Genomic DNA, 25,061 nt, shown 5'->3' on the forward strand with positions numbered 1-25,061 from the left:
GGAGGTTAGGACAACTATCCGTCCATTTTGAGAAGGAAAATTAGTTCTAAAACTGAGTGTAAAATTAAGTTCAAAAAATAAGGATATCATTGCATTAAAGACTTTTTCCACAGAACCATACAATGGTTGAGGTTGGAAGGTACCTCTGGAGATCATCTAGTCCAACCCCAACCACTGAAATTCAATTCTATGAGTATGTGAAAGAGAAATATCTAACTAATCTCAGATTCCCAAGTCTTTGATGTGGTCCCAAAGCTAAAGTTCTTAAACTAATTTCCTACAGGGTAAGTGGAAAGGTCCACATGGGTAAATACTTTGATAAAATAATGGAATGAAAGAAAAAGGTAAATGGTCAGTTTTTACTGTGGAGAAGGATCATAGGAAATAGGACACTAAATACCTGTGCTACTTCCGTGGCATTCAAATTGCTCATAACTGGTTTGGAACAGAGATAAAGTGTCAAATATCCTGTTAATAAAAAATTACCCAGGACACTAAAAAACATGATTGCATAGTTGAGAATAGAAGCCACAGTACTGAGTAATGGCATGAAAACAAACTTCTGGACACAGACAAGAAAACAAACCTTATCACTACAAAACCAGGACTGTAGTTTTGAAACTCATACCTAAAACCTATGATTACCATAGCCTTTCCTCCAGGCATCACAGGTTGTTCAGAAAGCACCTAAAAAACAATACTAAATGCTATTACTTTCGAATTCTTCAGATAGAACTGTCTTCCATTAAATGTTAAAAAAGAATAATTTTTAAAGAAAATTCCTTATGAAACTACTAAAGGGTGAGTAAGTCCTGATGGATCACTCCTTGCCTCTCCAATAGATGAATGAAACTTTTGGATGTTAGTCAGGGAGTCCTGGTTGGTGCAATACTGTCATTTGCCCACTGTCACTGTACCCATCAACACCAGATGTCCTTCGACCCGCAACAGAGGCCAGGCAAGGTACACAATTGTCCACCTCAATTTTCTGTGTCCATAAGTGGTTCCCCAAAAACCCACTGGTACCTCCTTGGGCCTATAAAGTACCCTCCCATGAGGTAGCCTACTCCAGAGATCCACACAGCCTGTAGGGCTGCCCCAATAGGATACTTCTGATGCTTTTTCCCTGTTATGTTCACCTTAGCCTCCAATATAGACAAATTTTGAAGTATCTCTATCATTCCACAAATCCAGATGGATCCTCTCACCTCTCATCTTGTCAGTATGTTAGCATACTATGCCCTAGTGACCAACAAAACTTTATACCCCTCCAGATGCAGCATGCCAGGCCGTTGAACAGAATTACAGTCCAGCAAAGTTTCTTGTCCCTTTCCTTCACCTGGCCAGAGGCAGGGGCCCTCTGCTGCTGGCTGGAGCTTCATTCTCTGACTCCTTTGGTGTCAGATCAGAAGTCACTCCACCAAACTCTGGAGAAGATAAATTTTTCAGCCCTTACTATGAGTCTGAGGGATTGCCTCAGCTGTCTTCTGCTGTCTTGGCAGGAACTGGTGCAGTAAGTTTCTTGGATGACCTCTTTTAAGCAGCTGTCTTTCCCTGCAGTTCAGACACATGGGCTCCTAGCTACAAGATGGGCACACTGTCCTTCTTCTACCTGTCCTCTTGTGTCACACAGGAAGAACCAGATGGTGCCATGCAGCAGGCAGCTGGGTCTCCATCTCCATCTAGCAGGTGGAAGCTGACTCCCTGGAGCACCCTGACAACCCAGATGCTGCCTGTGGTGATGAGAAGGACAGGAATTCTTCCTGAAACACTAGAGTCAGGACAGTCTCTTCACTTTTGGTGTCTCCAGGTGTGGATAGTCCATCATTACCAAGGTGCTGGTGTACAACACCAGTGCATTTTGCACAGGTCTCCTCCACACTGCCCTTGTATACTGGAAGCCATACAGATCTTCACAGAACTGAATGATGTCCAGGTCACTATACATCACCTCCACCACTGCTAATTCTCTTAGATTCCAAACAGCTCCCTCAGCAGTGGTCCACTTGCCTCAGTAAGTGACAATATTAACCTGAAGGAAGTCATTGCCTTCACAATCAACAGGAACTGCCTCTGGAAGCTGTGCATTATCACTTCTCTTAAGATTTCTTTGTAGATTCCCCAACCCCTGGCAAGATATCCCAACTGCTGGGCTTCTCTCCCCTCAGTTCCTGACTGTCACCCCCAGCAACCAGGGCAGCAATATGCTCACTTGACTGGCAGACATTATTTTTCTGCAAATCTCAAAGATTGCTCAACATTAGGAACTGTATGGTTTCCATCTGCTGACTTCTATCACTTCTTCCTCCCCTTCCCTTGCCAAAAGGCTGGCTTCCTGATCAGACCCTTCCTCTTCTTTTTCCCTTATTAATTGATGGTACAGACCTGTTGACCTCCACTTCCAGTGTTTCTTTTTGACTACTGGTGTGATTACTGTAACTGGGGTTTGGGTGCCTGTCTGAATCTTAGTGCCCTCAGATGTAGCGGCCTGCACTCCCCTGCTGCTCTTAGTGAGGGGCTTGGTGTTAGTGAGGGGCTTGATAGGCACAGACCAAGCCCCAGAACTGTGCTAGGAGCTGCTGGAAATGGGACAGTGTGCCTGTTCAGGTGTAAAAACCCAAGTTATCAGAGGCAATAGCAGCACCAAGCACCTGGCCAAATCCCCACACACACACCACCACCCAGGGTTCAGCCTTATTGGGGCACATTTCTCTGTCACCTCAACAAGTTGTTCACTCTTACACCAGCACCAGACAAGGTTCCACATGCACAATAACAAGTCAACAATGCTAAATAATGGGATCAAACACCTGACATAAGGATGTACAAAAAAATTCAGGAGCCCATGCAAGAAAAATGGACAGGTCAGCCCCAGAGGCAAAAAGGGAGGTGTAATCCCTCATCCTCTCCACAAGATAGCTCACTCAGCACAGGAACAGCATCATTCCAGGGACATATGCCAGCCTAAGCACATGGCCATTGCTTTTATCAAAATGTTCCCAGGTACAGCAAAACAAAAGTGATAAGCAGCACAGCAAACTGCAAGGTCTGAAAACAGCCATTAAAAAGCCCTGGACTCTAACATACAGTAAAGCAAGCAAGCTCTGAGACCTTAGGAGCCTTCCAATAAACAAATTGGCATGCTCAGATCAAAACAATAATTACCTTAGCTCCACGTTGGGCACCAAAAAGTTCTGTGGTGTGTTGACCTGGCCAATAGCCAAACACCCACACAGCTGTTCACTCACTCCCCTCTCCCGTGGGACAAGGAAAACAGAGGTAAGGTGAGAAGATGCATGGACTGAGATAAAGATAATTTAATAGGGAAAAGAAAAGCTGTGTGCACAGGCAAACCAAAAGGCAGAATTCACTCTTTACTTCCCATCAGCAGGCAGATCTTTAGCCAATTCCCAAAAAACAGGGCCTCAGTATCTTTTCTCAGTTGCTTGGGATGAGAAATGCCATAACCACGAACTTGACCCTACATCTTCCTTTGCCTGAGCTTTTATTAGTGGGTACATAATATGGTATGGAATATCCCCTTGTCAGCTGGGGTCAGCTCTCCTGGCTCTGTACCCTCCCAGCTTCTTGTCCACCCCTAGCCTACTCACCTGGGGAAGGGGTGCAGGGCAGAGTGGGACATAGAGGAAGCCTTGACACTCTGTAGGCAGTAGACAAAACACCAGCGTGTTACAGTCAAAACACAGCACCACATGGGCTGCTGTGAAGAAAGTTAATTCCATCCTAACCAGACTCAGTGAAGAGCCAGGCCATTTGATGAAGTCTCTTTTCCTCACTCCCACTGCCTTTACAGTCAAATAAGATTTAAGATGGTACACATGAGGGAAGCAGGGAATACCAAAGGCTTGTCACAGATAAGGATAAGAGAACCTAATTTCTTCTGGCCTGCATGAGTCCTAGCTGCAGAACTAACTCTCCTGTCTACACTTTCCACCCAAAGTTCTTCCCAATACAAGTGTTGACACTTACACTTCGATGACGTTCTCCTTTTGCATTTAAATAAGCTTTGATTGCGGCCAAGCCTGCGTACTCTCCTTGGGCTCCACTGCAAGAGGAACACAAAGACTGTTATGGAAGCACATGAACTAGAATGGACTAACACTCAATTGAAGTTTCAGAATTTCTCTGCCAGTTTTGTCTTGCATATTTTCCTTAGAGGTAAGCTTTTGGAGTCCATGTAAAAAAATAAATGTTCAGAAAAAAATCCTACCTGTTTGGTTGGAAGGAGATTTTGTCGTAACCAGTAATTTCACACAGGTCCTTCTCTAAGTCCTTGAAAAGCTGCTGATACCCTTGAGCTTGATCCAAGGGCACAAAGGGGTGGATGTTGGCAAATTCCTTCCATGAAATAGGCTACGAAAAAGAAAAGAAAACCAGCAAAGCATGAGCTGTAAATTCTGAAGATAACTTTTGTTGTTAAACCCTATGAAGCAAAGAAACTGTTCCAGTGCACGACAACTCTCTCAGTGAAGAACCTCTTCCTGACATAGAGCCTGAACCTTCCCTGTTGCAGCTTTACTCCATTCCCTCGGGCGCTAATACCTAATTTCAAGAAGTATTTTTTTTTTTTCCAAATGGAGCCTTCAAAGCCAATCTCCTCATTTTGCCACATTCCTTCCATGCTTCTTGAAGCTGTTTTTCACTAGCAGAAGACAAAGCCAATGCCATTAGCGACTTCTGAAACTGCCTCCTCAGCTGGAGTTCAGGACCAAAACCACCCTCTACCTCTAATGTCTACAATTACACTGGCTACATGATTTATGCATGTGGGTTTCAAGTAAGACAGTATTATTGCAACTTACTGCAAGTTCAGCTGAACTATTGAGCTTCATTGTACAGGACCCCTAAAAATACAAACACATTTGAGAGTTTATTTATCAACATCATTTATCAAAGTACATAAATACGTAACTATTTTTTTTTCTCTTTTTGGTAAATACCTACCAAAGGAATCATGCTGTGAACAAGGGAAATATCTTTGTTTTCTAATCTCTTCATGTACCGTACGATATTTGTTTCGGAGTGGTAGCTGGAGGACACAAAATGCAGTGTTAAGGCAAGCAGACTGGCTCTACCACCTCGTTGATTTGTGCTCTAGCACAGGAAATGCCATAAAATAATTTAAAAAAAGAATTAAGACTGAGCAGTGGTAAGAGTAGCCTTCCACTTTTAATTGTTAGTATATATTAGGTACTTATTTCAAATCATTACTTTATGCTTGCTAAGAGCAATGTGGATGGAAAACTACCTATTATCATTTGCTCAGAAATGCTATCACCAGATACAGGAAGTAGGGGTTCAAGTAAGCCTGCCAATACTGTCTCCTCAAATAATTGCTTGTACAGTGTACCAGTCTAATGAAAATACACATACCTCATGTGACCAAGAGTACCACTTTGATCATTTAAAAGTTGTATAACAGAACTACTAAACAGATTTCAGAGTAACAAGTGACTGAATACAGATGCAAAACTGTCCTCAACTGACCCTCAGTACAAATTTTGAAAGGAGATACTATTACATTCCATTAAAATATAAAATTTACAGCAATTTCACAAACCTGTTGAAAACCTGATGGGTCAAGAATTTGGAAGTTCTCTTAAATGGGGTGCTAAGGATACCTTTGGTTTCCTCGCCCATACCTTCAGCAATTAGTTCCTTCGACACACAAAAAAAATTAAGTTAAATACTTTCATAGTCACTTTTAATGAGAATTAACTTATACTAGCAGTTTACCACAAGCTTTAGTCAGTTCTTTAGGTAAAAGCACTTTATTAGCACACATATTGTATATGTCTAGCATATCAGCAATATCATATTAAAACTGGTATAGAAGTGTCAGTAGTCCTTGTCTTGGAAGTATTGCTGCTAGTTATATACAAATAAAATTCCAGTGATAGTGAAGCAACTGATCATGTAATACAGCCTTGAAAATGCATGTAACAGACTAAACTCAGGGTGTCTAACCTGACCAAAAGGATTAAGTATCATAACCACAGAATGTCATTATTCAATTACTTAAATCATGGTTATTTTATCGTGCTTCTTTCTGTAAGACAGCATTTGAAATTGTCAATAATTAACAAACCCAACCTACAAACACCCACTATCCCAAAGCACAGTTTTACTTTTCACTGAATTTCTGACACATTCAGATCAAGTTCATGCATATAATCTTTTGTCTACTTACAGCTGAAGACTCGCAACCAAAAATCCATAATATGTCATCTAGGTCTTTCTCACTTACAGTTTCATCAAGTGATACTCCAAGCTACGGATGAATGAAACAGTAATTACTCAAAGGTCTCATTTCTAGAGATAAACTGTATTTGTTCTTGTCAAGAAAAAATATTCCAGAAACACCAGTGAAAAAAACACAAGACACCATACACAATTATATGCAAATATCATGCCATTTTATGCAATAGATATATACATTTCATTTACATATAATTTTCTGTCTTTCGTCTTCTAAACTATTCAGGCTGGATGGATCACAAGCTTTAAGACTGTGATCTTGAGGTCTCTTCCAACCTAGACAATTATGTGATTCTGTGATTCTGTAATATTATTAAGTGTGTTCAATTTAACAAAAATCTCCTATTTTGCAAGATTGCTCTGTCCCCCAATTCCATTTTAAAGAATCACAGAATCACGGAATTGTAAGGGTTAGAAGGGACCTCAAGAGATCATCAGGTCCAACCCCCCTGCCAAAGCAGGTTCCCTAGAGCAGGTTGTCCAGGTAGGCAATACAAGTTACCAGGTAGGCAAAGAACATACCGGAGTTTGTAAAGTACTTAGTGCCTACCAAAATGTGGTTAAGATTTCTATTTTGTCTTTAAATACTGCCAAAGGGCCTGAATTTTGGAGGTCATATTGCATTTCATTGCTAGGTTTTTAAGAGCTATACTCAGTCTTTAGTGGCATACTTAAAGTTAAATAATGAGATAACCTTTTAAAATAAGCCTAAATGATAAGTTTTATTATTAAAAAAAAAAAAACTTATTTATTTATAATATCTTTTTAAGTGGTATATCTGAGCAAATTACAATAAATATTTAAAAAATCTGTTCTGTTTAGCACATTATGAATAGAAACAATGAGAAAAGTCATGATATTGTATTTAGGAAAGGTTTTGGAATTGCTTACTCTGCCATCACTATAAATGCGAAAATTTATCTTTCTAAGAGCTGCCCTGTCCAAAACTTCTTTGACTGAGCATCCACATGTGACTGTCAAGGTATCAAAGAACAGATCATGGTGCAGTTTATGACCAGCTCTCCTGAGACCTATAAAAAACAGTAAGTTAATTCTATTAGATGCTGTACTGTTTGCTTACAAAGTATTTGCATAGCAACACTACATCTGTCTCACAAGTAAATGTTCTTACACAACAAAGTGAGATATTCCCCTTGTGTACAGAGCAGTGAAATCATCAGCCTTTTAGTGAAATATCACTGTGCATGAAACACGTCTAGATCAGACTCAGACATAATTAATAACAGACTGAATCTACAGATCTTTCTGTGTGTCAGATTTGTAATATGTATTGTGCAGAAGAATTCATATATGAATGAACAAAGACAAATCTCAAAACCAGAAAGAAAAATCTTGTTACACAAATGGATATTAATTATCATGGAGTTTGTCATACAGCTTAGACACTTAGTGGTTTTCACAAGAGGCAAGTGGTCTTCCAGCTGAGCTTGCAAACAAAGCATGGATAATTGTAGCAATCCCTCCCCAACTCCCAGCATTCCAGTCCTGCATTGCTCCTTCTGAGAGCAATGACGGTCATGCCAGTTAAAAAAAATACCACCAAAAAAAGTTTAAGAAAATTTTATTTAAGAAAATGTAAGGATTTAGGAATAGTGTCTGCAATCACTAAATACTCACCTTCAGCCAGGATTGAAGTAGCATTGTGTACCCGTCTTGCAATATCCCTTAATCCATCAGACCCATGGTAGACACCAAACATGGCTGCCATATTAGCCAGAAGAGCCTACAATACAAATACAGGTTAGTATTTTATTAACAAATACTACTTCAAGTTAGTTTAGCAGAAAGTTTCTTTAGCACCCAGGAAAAACACATCTTCAGTTAATGTAATACTTTTATTATACTTTCCAAAAAATAAAAGGTGAGAGAGACAAAATGTATTTATAAACTATAGACACTGATTATGAACTCAATGCCCTTTGAAATTTAACTGTCAGTAATTAACATGAGCTTAAATTCAATTACAGCTACAGAGAAGTTTGAAGAATTACAAGTAAAACTAGGCTTGTAAAAAAAATCATTTAATATTGCTACAAAAATTTATGAATCATCTCATGAATAGTAAATAACCAGTTAATTATAACAATCCCTCCTCACAATAAGACACAACATTAAGAGCATGAACAATGCATTGATAGAAAGAGTAAGTTTATAAACTTGTTCAGATGAAAGATGGTGGAGGCATGTTGAAAATAACTGTTTCAGGCAATTACTGATTTAATCATGGTATTTTACTATAAAGAGAGCTTTTGGACAGTAGTATTTTTGCATCAAATCACATGTTCAAATTGTCATGACATATTTTTGTCTAAATAGTTTTTGAATTTCAAAATGGATTCTTTTTTTTTTTCCTACTCGAGTGGGTAATCTTAGATGATTAGAGACAGATTTTCTAAATAAATTCATTTGGAACACAGTGCTACTCAGTGAAGTTCACCCTATGGGACAGATTGGCTCATTCAGAGCTAGGGTCTTTTTTTAAAGGAAACAGATGTTAATACCCTTTTCTCAAGAATGGTTCAATTTTTTCAACAGATTTGAAACATATACACAAGCAAGCACATTTCAATGTTCTTTCTTTTTCAGTAAAAACTCTCAGAAGTAAAGCTAACTCGAAGTACCGTTGTGTTAGTATGACAACCTTATGGTTCCATTCATTCATTTTCAATATTCAAACCAAAGCATGACATTACCTGTGCTGTGCAGATGTTGCTTGTAGCTTTATCTCTCCTGATATGCTGCTCTCGTGTTTGTAAAGCCAGTCGATAAACTTCCTTTCCATTTGCATCTCTAAGTCACAAATGAAAATGTTGTTTCTGTTACTTCAAAATGACAGCAAATTAGGAGATCAAGCTCTATGCATGTTAACTTCGACTGTCCTCAGAAAAGTGCCAGAGGGAATAAATCAGAAATCAGGATAGACATCAAACAGAGAGAGAGACTAAGGTCTCTAGAGTTCTGTTTACTTCATGACTGGCAAATCTGTCCAGTCAGGTATAGTGCACAGCAAGTTTTTTAAGCATGCTACACCAAAACTTGGTATTTACCTTAAAGTGCCACAAATTATTCAACTATTTTAACTGAATATACATGTAACCCAGAACTTAATTTGCACACCGATAAGGAACCATCTTTTCTAATGATACCCAGTAATAGCATGCAGAGTTTGTACATAAAAATAACCCGCACAACAATGCTGTGTGAGATAACTGATAGCTGTGTGAGATTAATTCTCTCTGCTGTGTAGGTTATTTCTTCACCCTACATGGCAGCAAGCACTTCAGGCAGGTCACAGCATCATCCTACACAAACGCAGTTCTTTAAGTTCTCTTCCTAAAAATTGAAGCCAATCATTTGCACTTCTAGTTTTCAACAAAAAAGGTGTCAGTTACAATGAGATGGTCAGGTGTTACTCATAAAGACTATGCAAGATGGTCCACAGATGTTTCATGGTGGGTCTTCCCTAAAGAGATGAAAGCTGAGAGGAGCCCTTACCTTGTGACACCCACCATCCTGCCTGGCATCATTCTCACTAGGTTTTCCTTGACAGCGAAGAATGCTGCGTGGGGTCCCCCATAGCAGAGTGGCACACCAAATCTCTGGGAGCTACCCAGGACAACATCTACCCCAAACTCTCCAGGAGGCTTCAGAATACAGAGAGCCAGAAGATCAGTAGCACAGCAGGCAAGAGTCTGAGAAAGGAAGTGCACAGAGCAGTCAGTCTCATCCCTGAAGGAACAGAGTTTGCATAGGAGCTGGGTTTGAACAAGGAACACTTTCAAACAATTTCCTATCTCTTGCACAGTGCTGAAGTGTAACGGTAACCTTCACACAGCACCTCATGTAACTAACACTTAGTTTCTAGACCTATGGCTGTTTTATGCTTCAGAGTGAAATCTAATGAGACAAGTAACATTTGTTTTACCCCGTTCTGATGAGCTCTTTCAACAAGTTCAGAGAAGTCTTCCACCTTCCCCTCAGTGTCTGGATACTGAAATAATACTCCACTGACATCCTTTCCACCGAAATCCATCTCATGGGGTAATTTGAGCTCAGTAATAACACCTGTATAACTGGAAAACAAAACCATGTACAATAAGATGTATTCAAAACATTCACTGCCTTGAAGTGATATTTAGTATGATGCTATAATGGACTTAGAACATTTTTTTTCTTTAACATGCAAAGAGCTGAAGCTGCTTGGCATCTCTAAACACTGAGACTGTTTCATATCATGGTATATAGTACTGAAGAATAACTGCATATGATATCATAGTCAAATACGCAACAGAGAAGAGCAGAGGATGCCTAACCTACTTGGTATCAACATTTTGCTGCTTTATTTAGCAAGTTTAAATTTGAGAACCAAGTAATATGTTTAGAAGCTGGTTACCACAAACTATAAACTTAAAATGGACTTATCTTTCATTAAAAGAGAAGTTTTACTATCTAAGCTTAGTCATTTCTAAATTAAGTTACATCTAATAAAGGATGATCAGACTGAATTCAAAAACCATATGTATGTATTTGTACAAAAAAGGAAAAATTACACATTTTATTGTTATCATATGTTTAGTCTCCTTTTAAAGATCTTGAATTATTTCACAATAATATTTGAATGGAAAATTAGAAACAATGCCAAATGTTAACAGATTTCTGTTTCCATTTTGCTAACAAAGCACAGTCCTACATTCCAAGCATGTTAAGTATAGGGTGAAGAGGTGTAGGTGAAAAGTGATTCAATGTAAGTGAAAGTAAAAGGTAGAAAATGTAGAATAACATTACTTGGCTCTAGTTTGGACCACTGCTATAGTCTGAGGGTGGCATCGGGAATCTACATAAAACTTCCTCCTTTTGTTGTGCCTGTTACAAAGAAAAGGGAAAAAAGAAGAGATACATATTAAGAATGTATTATTTTCCACGGAAGTGAAATTAACTGGTTTTATAAATGCGAAGTTTTTTAAAGTAAAAACAGTTGTGAATTTGGGTTATCATAACTCAGTAAGTATGTGATTCAATGAGGTTTCTAGTCAATTTAAAACAAGAAAGTTCATTGCAGATAGTCAACTGAGATTCATATGTGACAAAAATTAAGAGTGGCTATGAAACAGAATTAGAAGACAACTTAAACACCTGCAAGAATGTCTCTTCTCGTTTCAGCTAGGATAATTTTCCTCCTGGTAGTTGGTATGGTGCTGTGTTTTGGATTTAGGATGAGAGCAATGCTGATAACATGCTGATGCTTTGGTTGCTGCAGAACAGTGTTCAGACTTAGCCATGGACTTTTATGCTTCTCATGCTGCCTTGCCAAAGAGGAGGCTGTGGGTGCACAAGAAGCTGGGAGGGGGACAGAACCAGGACAACTGGCCCAAACTGGCCAAGGGAGTATTCCATACCATGTGACATTATGCTGAACAATTAATATGGGGGAGCTGGCTGGGTTGGGGGGGCATACAGGGTTGCTCAGGGTCATATTGGGCATTGGTCAGTAGGTGATGAACAATTGCATTGTGCATCGTTTGCTGTGTACATTATGTTGTTGTTATTATTATTATTATATAGTTATCTTCCTTTCCTGTGCTATTAAACTATCTTTATCTCAACCCATATCCCTTTACTTTTTTTCCTGATGATTCTCTCCCACATGCCACTGGGAGGGGGCAGAGAGGTGAGTGAACGGCTGTGTGGTGCTTAGTTGCCTGTTGGGTTAAATCACATCTCCACACACACATACTCTTATAAAGGAATACAATTGGTTTTTAATACTTGAGTTTCCCCATCTAACCAGACAGGTACTATTGAAAGGCTAAAATGCAGCCTGGCATAATAGCTTGGCTCTCCCCAGTTAAGAAAGCATGATTTTGTGTCAGATTGATGTTTTGAACAACTGAATAGTTGGAACACGATCATATTTGTGTAGCATCCTTCTTGATAATACAGACCTGCAGTGACCTTGAATAGTCTCCCTCAAACTTCATTTAATTTACATTTAATTCATCTCAAATACCCCTACAGCACAGCTCCCTGGAAGTAATTTACATATATCAATAACTGTTTCACTTTTAGCGACTCATGACAGATATACTCTGCCGTTGTTTATAAGCCATAATCAACCATTCAATCGTATTCAATCATTCAAGTCTTCTTGTTTGTGGACACCAGAAATTCATGCCACAGACTGATAGATTATGGGATAAAAGACAAGGGAACACTGAGAGGCAACAGCAGGTGGGGGAGCCCACGCATATGCTGTCCCAGGCCCACCACAGGAGCCACCAGCCCATCAGAAGCCCACCTCCATAGAGGAGCACAGAGGCACACAGGAAAGTGAGAAGCCAAGTTGAAGACTCAAAAGAAGGGACACCCTGCCCGTGCCCCCCAGGGCTGTCCCAGAACTGTGGGACATTACTGAATGCAGGGGAAGGGCATTTCAGGATTGACCAAGGCTTATTATGGGATGTTAAGGGGACGAAAGGCAGGAAAAGGGATATATTTAAGTGGTTTGGGGAGGAATATGTATGGAAAAAAATGGAGGGATAAGGTGATAAGAAGGGACAGTTGTACATAAATAGTTGCTGGTGGATGCATTTGACTGGCCATGCCATGGTCCCAGTCAATACAGTTTGTCCCTTCTTCTTGTTCGTAGAATCATGGAATCACTGAGGTTGGAAAGGACCTTCAAGATCATCTGGTCCAACCATACCCCTACCACCAATATCTACCAATTACTTTCAAGCTTTCTGTGGGTGAGGGACTCTGTTTTGGGGTGTGTATATATATGGGAGTCCGGATGCCAGCAACAGGAGTCAGACCATGGGTCAGAGGGACTGGGTGTCCATGGTGAGCTGGCTGGAAGGACTGGAGTGAGCTGACCTCAGTGCTAGCACCTGGAGAGGCAGCTCAGCCACAGGGGCCTGTGAGGACTCATATATGCTCATTTTGCTTAAGTATTCTCTGACCTGATCTTTGTCCACCAAGGGTAAGCACTCCTTGCTCCAGACTTTTCCTCTTGTCTATAGGTCCTTAGATTTCTGAAAGCTTGAGACTTCTCATACACATCAACATTAGAAACTTTGTTAGGAACTAAGTTACATGGACAATTCAGAAATCTGCTCACAGTCAAAAGGCCACACACTACTTCAACCCTCTCACCTACACATGCCTACGCAGTCGAGATGTCTTTGAAACTCCAAATTCCTTCCTGCTGTGATTTAACCATATATTTAAACATATTACCTGTGACATAATTGCATAGCTTCTGCAGCAGCTGTCCCCTCATCCAGCAATGATGCATTAGCCACATCCATTCCTGTGATATCACACACCATAGTCTGGTAATTTAGCAGGCTCTCCAGCCTTCCCTGTGAGACCTCAGGTTGGTAGGGAGTATACTGGGTAACCCTGTAAGAAAAGAATTATGAATTTGGATCACAGAAAATAAATATATCAGACTTATACCAACACAGAACAGAATTATGCCACTGGAAACAAACAAACCTGCTATTTGTAAAGTATAATCCACTAACATGAAAATTTGTCAGAAAAGTTATTTTTAGATGGTTGTAATTTATTACTGTCCTGAAAATCTGAGAGTATTTTCTCTATTGATATTGAATTTTTACAGGAGAAGAGTTATCTTCCTCCATTTTGAAAAGAGAATTTACTTTTAAAACAAAGGTATAAATGCATCTTGGTGAAAAGAGACAGGAAATAGGGTCTGAGTGTGGAAGAACTGAGTCACTTCACAAGATCTGAATGAGGATGCTTAGTTCGTTCATATCTAGGTATTGTATTGCCACTATCTTTCAACATATTGTTTCTGTGATCTTTTACTTGCCAAGTACTCTCAAGGGAGGAAAGGCACTTGGCACTTCACAGGATCAAGCTCAATAACATGCCACTTTTTGTGAAATGACAGTTTCCATAAATGTTGGTGAAGAAAAGCAAGACAAATGTGAATTTTATCTGTTTTCACCAGAAGAACAAAGATGTATAGGCAACGCATGCAATTCTTTGGAAAAGCCAACAGCCTAAGGGGAACACACCATTATAACAGCACAGAGAAAACAAACAAACAAACAAACAAAAAACAAAAACAAAAACAAAGCAGGAAAGGGTCCAAGAATGAAAGGCAAGAACAGAGATCAAATTCTCTTTTGACTGATAGAGCTTTGGACACTGGGTTCCACAGTGGTCCAGGGCAGACTTTACACCTGTTTTAACCCAGAGCAGTGGCCAGAAACCAGCGATAAGAACACTTACGGCCTTGTTCTCTAACAATGGAAGAAAACAACAGTTTGTTTGCTAGTAAGCCCTAGACTTTTGAGAAATGCTTATATGATTCATAGCTGAAAGTATGATCTTTAGAGACTGAAGAACTCAGAAACTCAGGATGCATACAAAGACAATAGGAGATCAGCTACACAGATTTTTACAGAACAAGCTGCAGAACCTGTGGTATAAAGCAAGATGATGTTGTGGTAAGGAGCAATAAAACAGCAATGCAAGGGAAGGAAGAAAAAAGTCCTTAAGAGAATAGAAGAGGTAGAGAGATGGACATACTTCACAAGCAAATTCAAAGTATTCAAGAGATATAGTATTGAAGGCAGGACCAAAGAAGATATGCCAAGTGCTATTTACTGGGTATGTTCTTTGCTAATGTATTTACTGTCTATTTAAGTGATACATCTGCTCAGATTTCTCACACATATAATAATCAGTGTAGTGACAGTAAACAGCTATATATGAATTTTGATGACTTTCCCAAATATTCGAGGTGTGTTTTTTTCCAGCTGCTAAGCTACACTTAACATTAAGTCACTTATCATAATAAAACTGATTATACAATCAGAAACCGAGACCATGGCCTGTGCTGCATATAATATTGCTCATTACAAATAGCAATAATGTATTTTCTCCACATCTTCTAAACTCAGTTTTTAATGTCAGATAAACTGTCAATACAGCAGTTTGGAGATTTGTTTTCTGAATGCTCCCTCAGGTCTCACCAATACAAAGAGTTGTTCCAAATACCTTTGCAAGAACAATAAACTCCCCTTCGTACAAAAAGAAACTACTCCACACTTAAAATTAATAATCCTACTTTCACAATTCATGAACTTCAGCTAAAGGTCTTTTTTTTTTTTTTTTTTTTTTTTTTTTTTCATTATAACTTGCAGGAGGAGCTGGAAGTAGAGAAAAAAATAATCAAGAATCATTGGTTAGCATTTGCTGAAATAATGATTTAATAAAAATGAGATTTTAAAGTTGAGATTACCATCTCTATGGTTCATTTCAACAAAAAAATTGTTTCATTTAACCATTACTGATTAGGAACTAACGCGAAATGAGATAGGTTGACAAAATTAGAGAAATCGGTAGCAGAGATGCAATACTTCACATTAAACATGGGTTCAGATTTTGCTATAGGACTTTCAAATTGCATTCTATATTTGTTTTCAAAGACAAAATGAGTCAAGTCCATAACTTCTTACAATACAAGAATCAGTTTTGGTAAGATTTTATTTTTCATAAATGCAGATAGACTTTAAAATAAAAGCTTCAAAACAGACCACTCAAATTCGATATCTAGAAAACTATTTAAATACCTTCAGGGATTTCCACTCATAGAATGGTTGAAGTAAAAATTACCAATTTCAGAGATCAACAAGAAGTTCAACATGAGATCTTGAATTCCTGTACTAGTGCAAATTATCATGCATGAAGTTTAACAGTAGTACAAGTGAATACACCTTCTGTAACGTTAAAATATTTATTTAAACACAAGTTTTTTTCTTGGAAGGTTATTTGACACTGTCTAAGCATCTAAATCCTGTAACATAATAACTATACTTCTCCACAGTTTCTTTGAATAAAATGACTGGTTTTAGTCTGCACTGCAACTCCTGCCTGAATATTTCTGACAATCTATACTACATGGTAAATGACCTCCTAAAGTCATTTAAAAGTCAACTCCTTAAAAGTAGAAGTTGTTCTTAAAGTAAACCTTTGTACAAATAAAATCTCTAAAAAGCACACAGAACAAACACCAGCAATAACAACAACTCAAACAAACCAAAACCAAACAAAAAACACAGCAATGGCTCTCTTAGCCCCTTAGCTCTTAGCCTCTCTCTAACCCCTTAGGTTTGTTCAAGTGGCTAGTCTGCAGGTAAAAGTCCAGCACCACCGACATTGAAATGAAAAGGAAGAATTGCTGTAATGATGAGGAATACAAACTAGAAACTGCATCTTTTTCAGACAAACAGGAGAAAAATATCATGTCCAGCCTGTGTCTTTTCAGACCAAAATTAATTCTGCACACCAAGATTCCTAAGCTAATGAAGGCAGATTGATCATGACAAAGGAAACTTTTCATTAGAGACTAACAGAGTCTTTCTTGAGCCTGTGTCAGACCCATAGGGACTTTAGTAGTAAGTGGCTTTTATTTTTGTAGCTATTTAAAACTCTGATTTTGTTTAATCTTTCACCCTTTGCCTCATCCTACTCTCAGAAATGCCAACTTTAAGACACTGATTAAGGTTTTAAGAGATACTTAAGTAATAACGTGTCTCAGCAGCACTGCAGACTGGCATCAAAGCAAGCAGTATCTAGGAAACACAGGCTTTCAGCCAAAGGCTAGGCTGCTGATCAAAAATCTTGGCTTACAAAGGAGCAGAAGTTTTTGTACATAGGAGGAGGGGTTGTTTTAGGTTTAACAACAAAACAGATGATACATTATAACTGCAAGATTAACAATTATGGCTTCTTTATACTAAAGTTGGCTCTTGCTTCTACTTTGCCTTACAACATTTGCTTTGGGAAATAGTAATGAAATGGCAGAGCATGCAAAGACTCCATTACTGAACAATGCTCAGTGAACTAGTTCTTGATTAGCATTTTTAGCTTCACAGTCAATAAGATCTAAAAATATAGTAAGTTCACCATGTATCTTCTTTCATAATTTTTCTATCCTCTTACTAAATCTCTGGAAATTTATTGGACTCATAATCAACATTGTACTTTCACTTTGTTATAACGTATATTCTTGCAGTTTTAGCCATTCAGAAGACTAACCTTACACACCAGCAGAGCTGGAATTGGTTTGAAATTTCAGCCATGCAGAATATTCTTTTTGAGATCTGACAGTTGGTGAAGATAAAAGGAACCTAAAGTATAAACATACCACTAGCATAATTTGAAACCAATGTACATAAGCAATATCTTACTCATGGGTTTGAGAAAGCTGGATGGTCTTATGACAGGGCATGGAGACATGCCAGTTTCCAGTCAAAGCAAAGACACCAAATTTACTGCCAATTTGGCATGCTTTGTGAGTTGCTTGTGCAGCTTTCTGTATCTGGTCTGCAAGTAGATGCCAACAGCTTAATGTTTATATCAGATTTTTGCACAGTATGCAGTAATTTTCAGAATGCAATCCAGGAGTGCTTAAGTGCTACTAGCTACTAAATTGCAGAACTAATGTTAAGATTGCAGGTATCCTTGGTACAGTTACTATATTCTTACTTATTTAATGTATGGGGGGAAAAATTAAGTGAGCTGTACTTTGGAGACCTCTGCATTATGCTCCATTGCAAGGTGTTAGTGTGATGTTAAAGGCCTGCTAGAAATTTAAGTTCCAAAAATAGGTACTATGCTGCTTTGACATACAGGTCAATAAGAAGCTCTTACGTTAATAAGAAGCCTAAGCAGCCTATAAGGTGATCTCTGAAGGCAAGTACTCTTCATATCCTTAATTACTCATTTGTGTTCATGTTATAGCACAAAATTAATTGAGTCTTGTACTAGGGAAAAAGTTTAGCACATTTTGTGTAAAAAATGTTAATGTGTATGTGAAAATGGGATACAACAGAATAAAGACTGTGTATCCACACCAGCAGACAGATGACATATTTGTACTGCATGTGCTGGATGTTGCATTACCAGTAGTATGCCCCAAAAGAAATCCTTCTGCCTACATTTTGAAGTTGAGGCGCTCTAAATATAAAGCAAGTATACACACAGATCTGATTTGGAAAAGCAGGCTAATATTTTTGCTCTTATCAAATGAGTACAGAAAATACCTTTAAGACCTCCTAGTGCTACCATGGAACTGTTAGTTACAGACTGCCAGGAACAAGGAATTGTTGGCAGCTAGTAACCAAGACTAAACATAAAACAAGTATCAAAAATAAGCTTCTGTGACTAATCAAATCCCTCACTAAGGAGACAGGAATTTTAATTGCAGCATTCCAGTAAAGCACTGCCCCACTACAGAAGGTTCTCTGCTTATTTTCTAACTTTGAATCTAAGTGTTTGTTAGATAAAAAGTTATCTAAGAAATATCTACCCAAGGAGTTTTGAAATAGCTTCTTTCATCAATACAGAAGTTCTTTCATCAATACAGAAGTAGTTTCAAATGAGATTCAGACTTAAAAGAAAAGGATGCCCACGCTTTTCTGAAGCTACCAGTACAAACTACTCCTGATTGCTTACTTCCTAGGCACTCAATTAGTGCATGGTTTTGGTCAGACAGTTTTATCTCAAATTAAGCTAATCAACTTCGTTACAAAGATATTATACATCTTTGTCCAGGTGCTTCAGAAAGTTTTGAAACTCCATCAATGTTGAATATTTTCTTATCAGAATCTGAGATCTGGGAATATTTTTTCTGGCAGATCTTCTGAAGAAAGCAGTGTGGGTCAGTCGTCTCATTTTCTCTGCTGACAATACATTTTGTTTTAAACAGTTTCCTCATGAAATCTACCTTCGCTCTTCCTACATTCTGCTCACAATTCCAACTGTATTAAATATTAAAAAGTCCTTCATTTCTATTCTCAGGCTCTCTTTTTTAAACTTAGATTTATATTCCAACACAAATCTTGCTCTAATGTGTGCTAAGCAATGGGAAGATATTAGTTACGTGAGCCAGAACCAAGCACAAAAAATATGTTTGGATTTGCAGCATCTGGACCTATAATGCAAAGTGTATTATTACTGATAGGTGTTGCAGGGAGAGGTTTGATTTCTTAAGTAGCTTCCACAAAGCCTGTATACTTATGACGTTTGCATAACTCCTAATAAATTTATTTTATCATCCTTCTGTAAGCTTAGTTTCTAGAATTCTAATTTGATTTAGGACACTCCAAGAACAGATTTCTGGATAGACTCTACCACTTGTTTTACTAGCACTATGTAGTTTTTTAGGTTTTAAAAATATGTAGTTTATTTTGGTTCACTTAGTTTTATATTGTTCTTATTTTTGTCTCTAGCAATTGGCTATTTGTTTTGTTCCACTGAAATGAAATATTTAGTTTACATATTTTGCAAAAAGAAGATGGGAATAAGACCAAATAAAACTTAGTTTAAATGTATCGCGTAGATTCCTTGGATATAAAAATTGCAACTCTGTAGTCATTTCAGAAGTCTGAGATGCGATAAAGCATACAAGACCAATAATTCATAGTCTTAGACAGCTGCAGATACATATACACATTTATGATAACCTAAAATACAAAAAAAAGTATCTATGCAACAATTTTTATTTTTTTTTTTTTTTTTTACAGTTACTCGACTTTTAAAAACATATAAACTTGGTTGGAAAGCTGCCAGGCAGAGAAGGACCTGGGAGTACTGCTGGATAGTTGGTTGAATATGAGCCAGCACTGTGCTCGGGTGGCCAAGAAGGCCAACAGCATCCTGGCTTGCATAAGAAACAGTGTGACCAGCAGGGCTAGGGAAGTGATTGTCCCCCTGTACTCGGCTCTGGTGAGGCCTCATCTCGAGTACTGTGTTCAGTTTTAGGCCCCTCACTACAAGAAGGACATGGAGGTGCTCAAGAGAGTCCAGAGGAGGGCAACGAAGCTTGTGAGGGGTCTGGAGAACAAGTCCTACGAGGAGCGGCTGAGGGAGCTGGGCTTGTTCAGCCTGGAGAAAAGGAGGCTCAGGGGCGACCTTATCGCTCTTTGTAAGTACATTAAAGGAGGCTGTAGCAAAGCGGAGGTTGGCCTATTCTCCCACATGCCTGGTGAGAAGATAAGGGGGAATAGGCTCAAGTTGCGCCAGGGAAGGTTTAGGTTGGATATTAGGAAGAACTTCTTTACCAAGAGGGTTGTTAGGCATTAGAATGGGCTGCCCAGGGAAGTGGTGGAGTCACCATCCCTGGAGGTCTTTAAATGACGTTTAGATGTTGAACTAAGCAATATGTTTTAGTGGAGGACTTGCTAGTGTTAGGTCAGAGGTTGGACTCAGTGATCTTGAGGTCTCTTCCAACCTAGACATTTGTGTGATTCTGCGTGAACTTCAACTACTGTTTGTGTTAAAACAAGATTACATGGTAATTAAGATGTCACTTACTATTTTAATACACTTCAAAAAAGGATGTTATTGACTATAAATAAGGGAACTTCTAGACCAAATGAAACAACACACGGTATCAATGATATTCAGTGCTGTGGAAAGTGAAATTCTGCATTAATTTTAGTTTTTCTGTTGCACCACATCTGTGTTACAATTCTTTAGAACAATGCCGATACTGAATGAGTATTTATAATCAAGCCTTGGTGCTTTTGCCAATAAAAAAAAATATCAAGAAACAAAAGTCTATTTTTATTTAATTAATGCTGTTCATAATATACAAATTAATGTTTTAAAAGGTTTCCCTTTTTACATTTGAGCAACATCAAAACACCAGTCAAATTCATATCTGTCAGCCAGGTCATTTTTTGACTTTTCCCCAAACAAATTAAACATCAATTTGATGATAAGAACAAAGTATGATATTCTCAGTCTCTTCAAAAATGAATTATCAAGTATTTCTGCCTACCTATTTTCAGGCGTCAGTGGAGTAAATTATTTGTTCAAATAGTAACATACTATATTGATATATATTCAAACTTTTGAAGTTCTCTTGTTTCAGAACGAAATAAATAAATAAATATCAAGACTTTTAAAAGAAAAGCCTTCGAGATTTCTGAGTCTGCTTTCCTGTTCTCTTTCTGAGACCATAATCAGACTATTGCATGGTATTTAACAACTTCCACCCAACACACAGCAGTGGAGGAGGGAGCTGCTTTAGTTTTCACAAGAAGCTAGGAAAGAATTACTTCTGTTTAAGAGATAAGTTCTAATATTTCCTTAAAGCAAATGGAAATATTCTTGGTTTAGTTCATAATAAACAGGAGTTGTGACTTTTAAGTCAATGAAACGTTTTACAGGAAAAGCATCTTCTAAAGTAAATTACATATATGTATCTCCATTCTTTCTCCTTTTTAGCTTCAGTACAAACTGCACTTACACACCAGTATCAAATATATGAAAGTCTTAGAAAAATAGCTTTGAGGCATATTTGCCTGTGCTCTAGATTTGATGAACTTCATATGCGTATTTATACATATGCATTTAACAAGAAAATGTTGTACATTACCATCCTGCATTCTCCAACAAATTCCGTGCAATGGGTTGAGGCACTGAGCAGTTGTAATAACCCATGCCTATATAGGACCTCCATATCTTGTTCTTGCTTGCAATATTGTATAAAGTTTCAAGGATTTCATTTTCACCTAATTGAGAAAAAATTAGGTCAGAAAATTTCAGTTACACATAATGCTAGAAGAGTTTAACTAAAATGACTTGTACTCCTGAGCAAAAAAATACAGCATCAGAGACACACATATAAACAATAACAGAGTAAGGCTGAAATGATAAAATATTCAGGAAAAGTTTAAGTTCCACCAAATATGGGCATTTTTCCCCAGTCATTTCAAAAACAGCTGATCTGGATACAACCAAAATTAAATATCTATATAACTTTCCTAGGTTGTCTGTTCACATTAACCAGACTTGACAGTTCAGTTGCAAATATTTAATTTTAGGAAGTTACACCTTTTTTAAGACATTAAGTAAAACTAAACAACACGAGTTTCATTCTCTGACAAAAAATGCAGGAACTGAACAACAGTGTTCCCACCAATGTGGAAATGATAATTTGAGAAAACGAAATGTGAGAAAGATGTTGGCAAATGACTTAAGGAGCTCTCTTTTTTAATGCAATAAACATTCTGGGTCTCTTGCATATGCATTAAAATACATCTCAGAAGGGACTTTTCATTAGCCAAGTCTCATAGAATCAGCACTAGATGAAGCTATAACCACTCATAACTATGATTTAGTGTGCTTAACTGAGCCTTTTTTGCACAAACAGGACTAACATCAATCATTCAGTAGTAATTTCTTAATATTAGAGAACTTTTTTTTTCCTCCACAGACTTCAATCACTTTCCATAAGCAATTGATAGAATGGAAGAGTTTTATTCATTTAGTTTTAGTATGCTTCATCAGTTTATTAAAATATAGTGTGTGAATACTATATTTCTATCTTAAGAAATTCCATGTAAGATTAGCTCTGAAATCTATCTGCCAATCTAGTTTAAAGATTACAATACAATGCTTTTGAAGCGGACAAACATAGATATTACCACTTCAGCTCTTATTTCAGAATTCATGTCTCTTCTTTCTCTTACTTGAAATGCTTACATGTTTTTTAAAATATGTATTTATCCCCAGATGTGACCCTGGAAACTGCTGTATAGCTGCAGGACAGCAGCTGCATTAAGTTCTTCTGTTCATTCTGCATTGCAATCTCAAAAGCAGACTTTGGAATATCAGTGTATAAATTATCAACACAGAAAAGCTTGGGACCTGAATGTTTAAAATCTTGTTTCTCACTGTACGTTATCCCAATCAAGAAAGCTCAAGTCAAAACATTTATTGCTCTTGAATCTGCTGGCAAATTATTTTCCATAGAAAATGTCATGGTTTTGAATTAATTTCTTCTGCAGCCATAGATATTAGCACTTCATCTCTGATTACAGAGGTCATCTCTCTTCTTCCTTTTACTCTTAGAGCTGGTATTGCATTCAATGCCTAAAGATTTTTTTTTTAATTTTTTTTTTCCCAATTAATTTATTCCACAGTCATCTAAATCATAATCCTGACCACTAAGGTTTTTTTTTTTTTGTATGGATTCTTCAGTTCTGACTTCAAAGCTCATTGCTTCTCTGCCTCTTACTCAGTCTACTGTTACATTCAATATACAAAAGTTAATTTATTGTTTTTAGTAAACTGTAGGGTGGGTTGTTTTTTCTCCTTTTTCCCTGGAGATTCAGGAGCCATATGTTTCTTATACTTGAACTCAGCAATGTCCAAGGAAAAGTTTCTAAAACATAGTAAACAGTTCCACTCCCCCATACTCCTCCTACAGTACTTATTCAAAACAGATTCACTTGTTATTTATTTTAGTGAGGGCTTTAACATTACTGAGATCTTCCTCTATCACTTGCAAACCAAAACCTCGATGAAAGATGGTTTTGTGTTCAGTTTAAAGGGGAGCATTGTATTCTTGCAAAATTCAAACTTCATCAATTTTTGGGGAATTCCAAAGCATTTGTTCATTTGACTCCAAGTTCAGTTGAAGGCCGAAGTCTTTTTATCATTTATCTTGCTCACTAGTCCAAAATGTCACACACACAAAATGCATGAAAAGCATAAATTCCATAGTAAACACATACCACAAACACTGTACTATATGCCAGACAGTTTCCTTTGCCTTCTTGATTGGGCATTTCTTCTAGAAAGTTAAGAGTCTTTTCTCAGCAAATACAGCTAACAACTATCACGTGAACACACTGAACATTTGACAGAGCTCCCTGAAATAACAACACCATTTACACACTGATGCACTGCACAAAACAAAAAGCCTTAGCAAGACCATAAGCAGCTTAAGCCCCAATTAAACTTCCAACTTAAAGGTAGAACCACATACAGCACTGGCTATATTTTCACAGTTATGAAAGTTACCTCTGGGAACAGTCACACTATTAGTTGTAACAAAGGTAGTGAAATACTATAGGGCACACTCACTCCATTCCTGCATCACTTCACTCACCCTGCTCCATCAGTCATAACAAGGGCAACAGCATTAGCAGCTCAAATACACACCTCCAACATTTGGCATGCTTCTTCAAAAAGACCTGGGATGACTACTCCTTCACAGTGCCCCACACTGCTGGGAGGCAGCTCAAAGCATGAGACATCTCTTTAAGGTGTCCCATAAGGAATTGCACCCCTGAGCAACTCAAGTCAACAGCCCCTGAAGTGTCTATCCAGTCTGGCTGGACAAAAGCAAACATTAGTCCATAGGGATTTATGGCAAGTTAGTTTTCCACGCATTCGGTGCTTGCTTCACATTGGTATAGTTCTGAATTCAAGCAAAACTAACCCAAGCAAGGGTCAAAGAAATCGATGCATACATGGTGGCCCAAACTCTGACTGTTCCTGATAGTAGGAACCCTGCAATGGTGGTAGGACAGTTGTGCATGGTGGGAGGATGGGAGGTATGGCTCAGGCTGAGGCACAAGAAGCTCAGACTGGAGACAAGGAGAAGCTTTTCACCACTGGGACAGCCCAGCCATGGAGCCAGTGCCCAGGCAGGGTGGGCCTCTGCAGCTTGGGTGGGTGAAGCCCTCACTCCCTGGCTGGGTGAAGCCCCGAGCAGCCTGGGCTAGGCCTGCTCTGGGCAGGGGTGGGGTTGAACACCTCCCCAGGGTCCCACCAGCCTCAGCAGGACCTTACATCCTGGTTCCCAGCAGCAGCAGCTGTATTCTCCACTCCCCTCAGCCTAGCTTTTAACAACATATGCCTATAACATGACTTGTGAAAGGTGTCTAGCACTGCATTTTAAGTGACTGACACTAGTAGAAAGG

The 25,061-nt window shown here is 38.3% G+C and overlaps 1 protein-coding gene across 1 annotated transcript in view; it reads right to left on the minus strand.

The window, feature by feature from the left end:
* Window positions 1-25,061, minus strand: part of GLDC (glycine decarboxylase) — a gene marked incomplete at both ends in the record, with an annotated part of 40,873 nt that overhangs the window by 10,311 nt on the left and 5,501 nt on the right. Inside the window, 13 exons of the mRNA XM_084305153.1 lie at window positions 3,991-4,066; window positions 4,232-4,374; window positions 4,824-4,865; window positions 4,966-5,050; window positions 5,582-5,679; window positions 6,212-6,292; window positions 7,171-7,310; window positions 7,918-8,023; window positions 8,994-9,090; window positions 9,796-9,944; window positions 10,226-10,373; window positions 13,537-13,701; window positions 21,725-21,860. Of these exons, the coding sequence (XP_084161279.1) occupies window positions 3,991-4,066; window positions 4,232-4,374; window positions 4,824-4,865; window positions 4,966-5,050; window positions 5,582-5,679; window positions 6,212-6,292; window positions 7,171-7,310; window positions 7,918-8,023; window positions 8,994-9,090; window positions 9,796-9,944; window positions 10,226-10,373; window positions 13,537-13,701; window positions 21,725-21,860 (1,466 nt within the window). The remainder of the gene's footprint in view (window positions 1-3,990; window positions 4,067-4,231; window positions 4,375-4,823; window positions 4,866-4,965; window positions 5,051-5,581; window positions 5,680-6,211; window positions 6,293-7,170; window positions 7,311-7,917; window positions 8,024-8,993; window positions 9,091-9,795; window positions 9,945-10,225; window positions 10,374-13,536; window positions 13,702-21,724; window positions 21,861-25,061) is intronic.

The sequence above is a fragment of the Netta rufina genome (assembly GCF_964035555.1).
Source record: "Netta rufina genome assembly, chromosome: Z".
In the NCBI taxonomy this organism is placed as follows: domain Eukaryota; kingdom Metazoa; phylum Chordata; class Aves; order Anseriformes; family Anatidae; genus Netta; species Netta rufina.